Source organism: Hirundo rustica, chromosome 7 (assembly GCF_015227805.2).
Source record: "Hirundo rustica isolate bHirRus1 chromosome 7, bHirRus1.pri.v3, whole genome shotgun sequence".
Taxonomy (NCBI): domain Eukaryota; kingdom Metazoa; phylum Chordata; class Aves; order Passeriformes; family Hirundinidae; genus Hirundo; species Hirundo rustica.
In genome coordinates, this window is record NC_053456.1 from 19064307 (window position 1) to 19074594 (window position 10288).

The 10288-nt window shown below is 39.7% G+C and overlaps 1 protein-coding gene across 3 annotated transcripts in view; it reads left to right on the forward strand.

Annotated features, from left to right (window-relative positions):
• CERS6 (ceramide synthase 6) overlaps positions 1-9948 on the forward strand; it is a 99173-nt gene extending 89225 nt beyond the window's left edge. The window contains exons 9-12 of one of the 3 annotated variants that reach the window (XR_005701745.2): positions 652-808; positions 1802-1825; positions 4078-4420; positions 4965-9948. Coding sequence is in view for 2 of the 3 variants with exons in the window: in XM_040070206.2 (XP_039926140.1) it covers positions 652-808; positions 1802-1825; positions 4078-4239 (343 nt within the window). In the remaining variant the exon portion in view is untranslated. Of the gene's footprint in view, positions 1-651; positions 809-1801; positions 1826-4077 lie in introns of all 3 variants that reach the window. The other 2 variants (XM_040070206.2, XM_040070207.2) reach the window with 2 other exon arrangements.
• Positions 9949-10288: the final 340 nt, after the last annotated feature.

Consider the following 10288-nt stretch of genomic DNA (forward strand, 5'->3'; position numbering starts at 1 on the left):
CGGGGATAGGGAGTCTACAACCTCCCTGAGCAATCTGTTCCCGTGTTTTACCACTCTCATGGTACAATCCTCTTCTTTAGATCTAATATGGACCTACCCTCTTTTAGCTTAAAACCATTAGCCAATGTTTTATCTCAGCAGGCCCTACTAAAAAGTTTTTCCTCGTGTTTTTAAGGCCCCTTCAAGTATGAAAAGGCTGCAGTAAGGTCTCCCATCCCTCACTGCCCCATTGTCCACCTGTCCTATATATAACTGCTAAGCCTCGCTCTTGGTTTTACGTAAGTGGTGCGCAAATCAGATTTTGTGCAAAAAGTGGCTAATGTGGGAGCACCAAACCCCTGCTGGGGGCGGTTGAGATGGAATTTCAAAACCATGGAATACAGTAATTTTTGTTACCAATTAGGAGGAGTTATTTAAGACAACACCTGCTAGCTGTATAGATGAAGAGAAGAAATGCACTCTGAGGATCTTTGTTTTCTGTATGCAAGGTTTACAAATCAAGTTAAATATTGAAAGCAACATTTGATCCGCTGTCCATGTGGATCCCATCTAATCAAGTACTTGTTGTTTTGATTTAAAAATAATTTCTTTGAGATTGTTGGCTTAAGGGAAGTGTTAATATTTTTATGTCCTTTTTTTTTTTCCCCCTAGGATATTAAATACAACATTGTTTGAACTGTATGAAGCTCTGGGAAATTTTCCTGCCTTGTGGGTCTTCAATGTGCTGCTTATGGTTCTTCAAATTCTGCACTGTTTTTGGTCTTACCTAATCATAAAGGCAGCCTACAAAGCTATTTCAAAGGGCAAGGTAAGACAACACTGTTCTGTTTCACAATTTTCGGTTTTTCATTATCAATAGAGGTAATTTTTTGTTTGGGTTTGGTTGGTTTTTTTTTCCTAATTCATAACGTACTACTGAAGACACCTCTTGCTTTAGATAAACTCTTCTTTCCTGTCCTGGAAACTTTTCCCCACTCCTAATGATTGTCAGATAAGTTAATAATACTCTGTATTGTGATTATCTTTATATGTGCTTCCACACTTCTTTTTTACAACGTGGTACCCTGAACTAAATTACATTAGGGAAATCAGATTATAGAAACCCAACAAGTAAACTGCCTTCTTGGGGCTGCCAGTTCTGTTTTTCTTCTTTATGGTAGTTGTTAGCAAAATGTTAATTTCACAGCTGGAAGTGATAGCAATAATAATACAAAATTAAATTCTGCTGTGTTTGCTAGTGGCAAGGTTACAGATCACAGCCTCTTCTGGGTTTTGGTATTAATGAGCTATTGCAAAGAGCTATGTATATTCTTTCTAATATTCCCAGAGCCAGACTGTTTGAGGTAGAATTTAGTGTCTTGCTGCCAGCTGTACGTTTGACAGGAAGATGTCACTCCCAGAAATACCAACCCCATTACAGTTGCTGTGCAGACGCAGGGCTTATGTGCAGCTGGTAGAACTAACCCTAACAGATCATGTAAGGTCAGGACACTTCACCCTTAAAGAGCAGAGGGCATTGGTTGACCCCAAAGTGAAGGCGATTGTTCCCCAGAAAACTGCTTTCGATGAATGTACCAGAGAGCTCAGCCATGCACTGGCAGAGCCCAGAATCTGCCACTCAGTCTGTGAAAGACAGTGCATTCCCAAGCTATATTCTGCCTGGAAGCCGTGCTTTAGTCCCCGCTGCTTTAAGCAATGATTAGCCTCAGCTGTTGTGTCTGAATTATACCAGTGACTTCAGACTGCATCCTGCTCTCTCTTACTCTGCTTGTTTATGCTTTTCCTTGTGCTGTGCTGGAAGGCTGGGAAGTGGAACCCCTTGCACGTAAGTTTCTTTAAATTTACTATGCAAAAGATTTATTCTGACAACACTGATGTTTGTGGTTTAGGTTGGTTTGGTTCTTTTCATTTGTAGTTTCTGCTTGGTATTTATCCATTGTATTTATATATTTAAGTAAAGAATATCTTTAAAGGCTGCTTTTACTTCTTGGTTATACATCACCTAAAACCATTCAAACCCACTTCTATCTGTAGTGTCTGGGCACTATTATGCTGCACCATATTTACATATAGAGACATACGTACATACGTATGTATATACACATATATATAACAGCAGGATAAGCATCTGCTCTGTCAGCATTCAAGACACATACTTGAGACTGTAAATCCTTTACCTTGTAGTTCTAACAATTGCACAGGGGAAAATTGAGATTGTACAGAGTTAGACTCTTGTAGTAACACAGAGACCAAGTTAGAGATGATATGCATCTTCCTTTAGATCTTAATTTACTTCCTCACTTGCAACACTATTCTTTCTATTTCTGCAATAAGAATAAGAACTATTTTCACAACACATTACAGATACCTTACAGCTAAGTACTAAGCACTGCAAGATGTGTTGCATTCATATCAGGTTTTAAGTGCAAAGACCCTGCTTTGTTGCTGCATTTTAAAAATAAAGAGACCAGGTCCCATGTTTAGCAGAACTGGCTACAGCATAGAATCTTATTTTGATTTTTGGATTTGGGGCAGGACCTTAGCAGAAGAGTTGGCAGTGAATCTATTAAGAGAATTTGAGTTGGTGCAGGATTGTTTCAGTTATCTGCTCTGCCATCACACAGTTCACAGGTGCTCAGTACTGTGTGCTGAGACCATTCTCTTCTGTCTGATAAAGGTATAATTCTGAGTGTATTCCTGTACCCCCACCAGCTGCATCATAAAAGTCCCTTTGTATGAAAGACACTGAAGTAACCTATTAATTGAAGCTCTCTAAAGTATGGAACCAAATTTCTGACCTCAGCTGAAGTCCAATTTCACAGGTGTCAGAATTGTGGGCTTGCTAGACATTGACATTAAAATCTTCACTTATTGGGAGTAAAGATTTGGGAATTATATGGGAACTGTTTTCTTTTGTCTCTGGTTCCAAGCAAAATAATGTCACTCTGATACTGTGATATTGCAAGGGCAACACTGGGAGCCCCAAAGGCAAATGGCTCCTTCTGAGATGACAGTGGCATTGTCATGAAGACTTTCCACAGGAGAGGGGAATTACTGTAAGCAAAAAATTACACGCATTGGCCTTGTTCTTTAAGTGGTTTTAGTTCTTCAGGAAAAAGACTCACCATACACTTTGCCCCCTTTTATGTCCATTTGCTGTAGCAAAGTCAGCTGTAATTGCCTGATTGTGGCAACCAGCACAGCATGGATCGATCGTGAAGAAATTGGGATGCTCAGCTACACAAACAGGAGTAGAAGCAGGCATGAAAATGGCATCCTTAGAGCTGCAGGCAGGTTAAACTTCAGACCTCTTTCTGTTGATGCTGGGTTTTTGCAAGTTTTGGAGATTTTCAAGATTTTTCAAAGAAGTCAGCTGAAAATTAGCAGGGAATCCCTAGCAACGAAGGTCCATCTGGCTCTGAAACACCTTTCCAGTGACACAGTGGGGCACACAGTTGAACTGTGAGTCCTTAGGGACTGAACTGGACTACGTCCACGTTTTGCAAGTGCTGTTCTCACCACTTGTCTGAAGTCAGAGACTGGAGTTAGCTGGTGTGGCGAGTTTTATTTCAAGCAGTACTTGTGTCTCCTCGTGTGAGCGCACAGCACTGTTCCCTGGAGCCACGTGGTCTCCAGTGAGTTGGGAGATAAGGGGCAGGAAGCTTGGTTGAACATTTGGTATTACCAGATCAAAGAGCAGCACTCCAAATGAAGGACAGGAAATAAAGTTGTCGTTAGTAGGAGGGCAGAGGGACTGAGCCTAGGTTGAATTTGGGAGCTTGGATTGTTGTTTACTTCACTCTGTGCAAAACCCTTTGCCTCGAGCACTTGGCCGATATAGCTTCAGTGCACCAGTGCTGAGTTCTCACCCTCCCTTTGCACGTGGGCATACGTATGTCCAGACATCCCTGTTTGAAGTGAGTGCAGGCAGGCAAAGGCAGAGAAGTGTGCCAGAGCTGAGATTGCCTTCAAAGCTCACTTTGGAAATATGTGGGGATTCTCTGTTTCTCTTGAACCAAAAAGCTGAGTTATTTCCTTACAGTCACCTACTTCCTCCTTCTTTTCTACATCCTGCAGGTAGCAAAGGATGCCCGAAGTGATGTTGAGTCAAGCTCAGATGAGGAAGAAACAGTACCTCGCTCAAAGGCCCCGCACAGCACTGTCACCACGAATGGGACGAGCGGTGCCAACGGGACAAATGGGTATCTCACTGGTGCCACTTCCTCAGAGGAGCATTAATCCTTCAGTTCAACCACGAGATACGAACAGAATGAACTGTTTGCTACTGGAAGTAAATTATAAGTTGTGAATGCGGTTTATTCATGTATTTCAGCAGCAGAAAAAATTAGGAGTGTCAAAGCATTCTGATAGCACACTGCCATATTTCCTGTTTGTGAATGAAGACAGCACACCATTCTGTGTACGTAGGCATGCTGTATGTGTATGTAACTGACACAATGGGAGCAGTATTTTCACTGGTACTGTCTGAAATATTATTTATTTTTTATTCTTTTGGGAACTTCTGGACAAAAGGGAATATCCATTCTCAAACCTCGTGTCTTGGATTCTTGGTAATGGAGAGCATCATGCTCAGATCTCTTCTGTCCATCCCTGTTGCTTTTGCTGAATCTGCTATAAGTAATAGTTGCTTGATTTGTTACTTACAGTAAGATAGAGCATAGCTTTATAGATTTTAGATCTGCTTCAGATATTTTTGCTATCTTTGTGTTTTAAAGTACTGGTTTTGAAATAGCCTATCAAATTACAGTTACTGTTCCTCCAACGTAATTTGGGAAAAAAAATGTGGTAATTGTGGGATATTATTTTAACGTAATTTAAAATTCAATTTGGTGGTTAATTGCATTAGAAGTAGACTTGATTTGTTGTGCAAATACCCAAAAGCATTGTTGTCAGCACTTATGATAAATTCATTCTTATCTTTTTTTTTTTTTTTGGCCTTTCAGTTCTTGACCTCTACAGATTTTAGCTTTTTGCAGAGATTCCATGTAAAAAGGTGTTTCTTCAAATGTACCATTCTGAATCCAGACCTAACTCCTGAAATTGTTCTTGCACGTTCACCTGATTGAGAGCAAGGGCGTAATGGAAAAAACAGCAGACGAAAAGTTCATGGCTTCCTCGGACACAGCTCAGTCTAGGTATTGTTCTCAAAATTATTGCCACTTCCTTGGCAGGGTGAAGAGGGAGAAGGCAGAATGTCATTCATTACTAGAATTAGTTTATTTTACATAAAATGTGTGAGAACTTGAGCAAAATTCACTTAGTGTAATTCACAGCAACTTTTGCATGCTCAGCAGTATTTCATCACCTCTACAAATAAAATTAGGGAGTATCTGTAAAACAATTTTGCATTCTTTTTTCATATAAGATTTACAAATAGTGTCCCAAAGAAGACAAAGTAACACCCTAAGTAAACATCTTTTTAAAATACATGCTTCTTCCAGTCTCTAGATCAAAGTCTGATGTAGGATGCTAAGGATCATACAGCTCTTGCAGGACACTCTTCTGGGATTTGTGACAGCAGTGCCAAAAGTAGGCAGGGTTCTTGGGTAACAGACTCTATGCAACCTACTGATCAACAGTATTGTGTGTGTGCACACAGAATCAATGTGCTTCTAGACCAAAGACGTACACACACACACATATATATATGTATGTATGTATATTCATATAGATGCATATATATGTATATATATATAGTTTAAAAATGAAGGAACAAACCAGGGAAAAAATCTTAAATGTGTCTTCTATATAGAAAGAGATTGGAGTGCGGTGTTCAGCTGGAAACCTGAGCCATGAGGTTATTTCTGATTCCTTCCACCTATGCAAATAGTAAAATATAGATGGTTTCTGATGCCATAAAACATGTTTAAAGACTCTGTTTTATACAGACTTCATCGAAGAAAGATGTGTTGTCACTTCTTTCTTTTGAAAACTGAGATTTGTCCTATTGTACTGGTCACTCTTGAAAACTTCTAAAACTTTTATTATCCATAGAAACTCCTGTGTGTTAGGAAAAAGGAGGTGTGCTAAAAGCAAGGCTGGAATGGCATGAATGGAAATAGTACCTCAACTTAGTAAAGAATAAAGGTAAGAAAACTTAGAAATTGTATAGCACAAAAGATCTGTCAGTTTTACTACCCACAGAGCATCTTTTGAAAAAGCCAGATAACCTTGTAATCTAGCAGCTGCATAGCTTCTATGTCCATGAGTATATCTGAGGGAACAAGGGAGCCTTACTTAAACCTCCTTTTCCCCAGAAAGTTTCCCTGCCTCTAATTTTTTTCATGTCTCCTGTACATTTGATTTCCTACAGTTATCTGCAGGATAGGTTATACATGTGAAAATACACTGATTGCAATAGAAAGTATCCTATCCCTGGTGTTTGCAGCTGTGTAGTAATTACTGTGAAGATGATGCTGAGATTTTAAAATAAAACCACCCTGGGTTTTATTAAAATAAGATTATAATTTGTTAAATTTGACCTGCTGAAATAGTAATGGAGAATATCAGTTTAAACACACCTCTTTCATGGTGTTGATTACTACCCCCAGTGAACCATTTCCCTTCTGCAAAGATGGTTACAAAAATGACATTCTGGCAAAATATTTTGTCTTACATGAGAACAGAATGTTTTCTCTGAACTGTCAACATGCACAATATAGACCACATGCTGCAATGTTGGTGATACCAGGGCATAGAGCAGTCCCCAACAACAATCTCTGTGCCGAAGGCCTTTAATCCCTGTTGGTCCTCTTCAGAAATGCCCTGTAATGTTCATTCAGATGTAGGGTCAAGGTACAACCCTTGAGATGATCTACCATCACTACATACACTGTTAGGATATCATAAAATCATAGAATTGGAAGGGACCTTGAAGATCATCTAGTCCCAACCCCCCTGCCAGGGTTGGGACACTTTACACTAGACCGGTTTGCTCAAGACCTTATCCAGCCTGGCCTTGAGCACTGCCAGGGTTGGGGCATCTACAGCTTCCCTGGGCAAGTTGTTCAGTGTCTCACCACCCCTGAAGTAAAGAATTTCTTTCTAATAGCTAACCTGAACTTTTCTCCTCTTTGCTCTTACCAACTTCATGGCCCTTCTCTGGACGTGCTCCAACAGTTCCATGTCCTTATGCTGGGGACACCAGCCCTGGCTGCAGTACTCTGGTGGAGTCTCATGAGAGCAGAGGGACAGAATCCCCTGCCCTGCTGCCCACACTCCTGTGGATGCAGCCCAGGATACGTCTGGCTTTCTGGGCTGCGAGTGCACACCGATGGCTCACACTGACTTTTTCATCAACCATCACTCTCCCAGGTCTCTCCACAGCGTTGCTCTCAGTCACTTCTCCACCCAACCTGTAGGAGTGCCTGGGATTGCCACAGTTTAGGAGTAGGACTTTGCACTTGGCTTGCTTGAACTTCATGAGATTTCCACCAGCGCCCCTGTCAAGCCTGTCAAGGTCTCTCAATCCCCACTGCTGAATGGTGCATTTGGGATTGAAACTCTTCCTCTGAGGTTTAAATTCAGTTGCATCTGTGATGTGTTAAAGCACATGTGCACTTACCTTGGTTCAGCTGATACCTAATGACATACTTATCCCCTATAATCCTGGCTTTTTGGAGTCTGTTCTTAGATAGTCTAGGGTAAACTTGATACAGATGTGTCTGGAAAGGAAGTGAGGTAAGAGATTCAAATGACACATTTGGGGAAACAGGGTAAAAGGAAGCCTTAAGAGCTTCACCAGCCATTGCTAAACAATGACTGATCTTTCAGGCTAGAGGTTTATCATAAAAATTACGAATTCACACTTTTTCTGTCTCTGTCGGGAAGGACCAAGTGATTTAGTGATCAGACATGGCAGTGTGCTTTAATTCATTGTTTTAACTAATGGGTGTGAAAACCGGCTTCATCTTCCACTCTACAGAGAAAATGCCACACAATTATTTCTTTTTTCATTTGAACTTGTTTGCTTTTCTGATGAAGAGCTTTGCAAGGTGCATTTGGAGGCCATTAAGTATTTAGAGATTAAGTGCACATATTTTAGAAGATTGACTGAAATTATTCGCATGGTTCATGGTAAATGTGAGACCTTAAAAGGTTCTGTATAGTCACACCTTTTGTAGAATTGTCATTTAGTAATTCTATAAATGAGAGTTGGTACTCTATAACCTCTCTGTCTTTGAATTCTATGCTCCTTGTTTATAGTACAGTACATGACACAGTGGTTGAGATGTCAAAGTAGAAAATTGAGGAAATTAGAGTTTATTAGTAAATAGTAAGAATTTGTCTTCTCTCCTAGACAGCCCAGATTATAGTAAAATAAGATTCAGGTTACCCTTTGTGTACTGTTTCCCATATTGGCATATTTTGTATCAAAAGAAAAATACGTGGTGGATTGGTGGTGGTTGTTTTCATAAAGAACAACATTGCAGAAAATGGTAAAAATACCTGATCAAACAACAAGGGTGGACATTGGAGTCTTTTGGGTCTTGATCAATGTTTAATAGTGCTAGTTTTAAAATACCAAAGTGCCCCATGCTGTTTCCTTGTTGCCCTTTTGTAGTTTTTTCTATCTGTTATTTATTTAAGGATTCCAGCAGAATTGGTACAGGTGTCACAGCTTCATATCTCCTGCCTCAGCCTGTGACCATTCTGTGACCATGTGATTGCCAATGCCAAATGCTTTTTTTGAGACCCAAGTACATGCACTAAAGCTTTGCTTACAGTGAAGTGATTCTTGTCTTAAATCTGTATCTGATTCAGGTGAAAATCACTTTCTGGTTCTGAACAGGACATGAGGGCAAAAGCTGTGACCCCACATGTCACTGGTGATCGATGCTGGTTGATTGAGACACTCAGTGTTTTACAGAGCGCTCTAGTGGGAAGCCTAATGCCCATTTCATTCATTTTCTCATTACCACAGCTTCTGTATCTCAGAGAAATATGGGCTGCTATTGGTTTTATACAGCTGATGCTTTGGTATTTTTTTAATCTCTTTGCTACAACTCATTTTTGTATGTCTCCTATTGTCTACTTCCTGTGACATTTGTGGGAGAGGAGTATTAAAAACTTTTTACCCTTCCTGTAATGTAGACCCTCTTAGGCCTAACTTCAATGTTTTGCGAACTACAGTTGCCTTTAAACCATGAAGCAAAACCAGTTTGTATTACTTGTTTTGACTGGTTTTGATCTGGAACAGAGACCTAATGGGAACTTCAGTAAGACAATGTTAATCTTTTTTCTCCTTCTTTTAAAAGCTCTAGTGGAGGTTTGGAAAGGTGGTGTACAGGTATAGCCTTTAAACTGTAAAGATTTCTGATTGTAGTTGCAATGAAAACACAGTGTTTGAGTGTGTCTGTCTCTACAGAATTCTCAATCTTTGAAATTGCTTTCAATTTAAAAACTGGAGGAAATATCATGAAAAGATGCTTTGGAGTCATGGCAATGATCACACATGTCAGACAAAAGGCAAAAATATTGTCTTACATGACTTAAAATGGGTGCAACAAAACACATTTTCTGGCTTCTGCTGAGCTTCAGCTTTTTGCTGTTCTGGGGTTTAACTTTACACAAGCTCTCATACCATACTGTGCGTGTTGACTGCTGCAAGTCAGGGTGAGGCAGATAACACATTTTCACCTGTGTTTTCACAACAATCCTGTGCTTGAGCAACTCTTTCAGAAAAGGAGTGATGTGTAGGAACTCCACTGTTCTGGATAGATACAGTTATGCACTAGCTAGAAGTCCTTTCATGTATAGCTATTGTGTGGAACTTTGGGAGTTATTTTGTCTTTTATTTGACTGGGTTTGGGGTTTTTTCTAATACAAAGAATAATTATTCGTCCTAAAATCTCTGGAACCAACCAGTATTGTTGGCTATTTTAATTTGGAGACACTTTCATAATAAACATAAGTATTAGAAATGTAGTTCTTGTTTTCTTATTTTTTTCTATGAGACGCATACAATGTTTTCTTTTGTTTTAGCTCAAAGATTGTTACCCACACTGTAGACTCCAGCACTTTTTGGACAGATCCAAGTATGTCTTTGCTGTGTTCATCACTGCAGTATTTTATGTTATTTCTTGTATGAAACTGTTTGTAACAAGAAGCGTTGGAAGGAAAAGTTCTCTCTGTACAAATTAAAATATTTTCATTACCAAAAAAAGGACATTTTTGTAGGATTTAAACATCAGAATTTTGCTTGGTAGTAACTCCTGAATGTCCAGCTGGGCCCACTTTGGAAAAGCTGTCTCTTTTCATTCTAGGC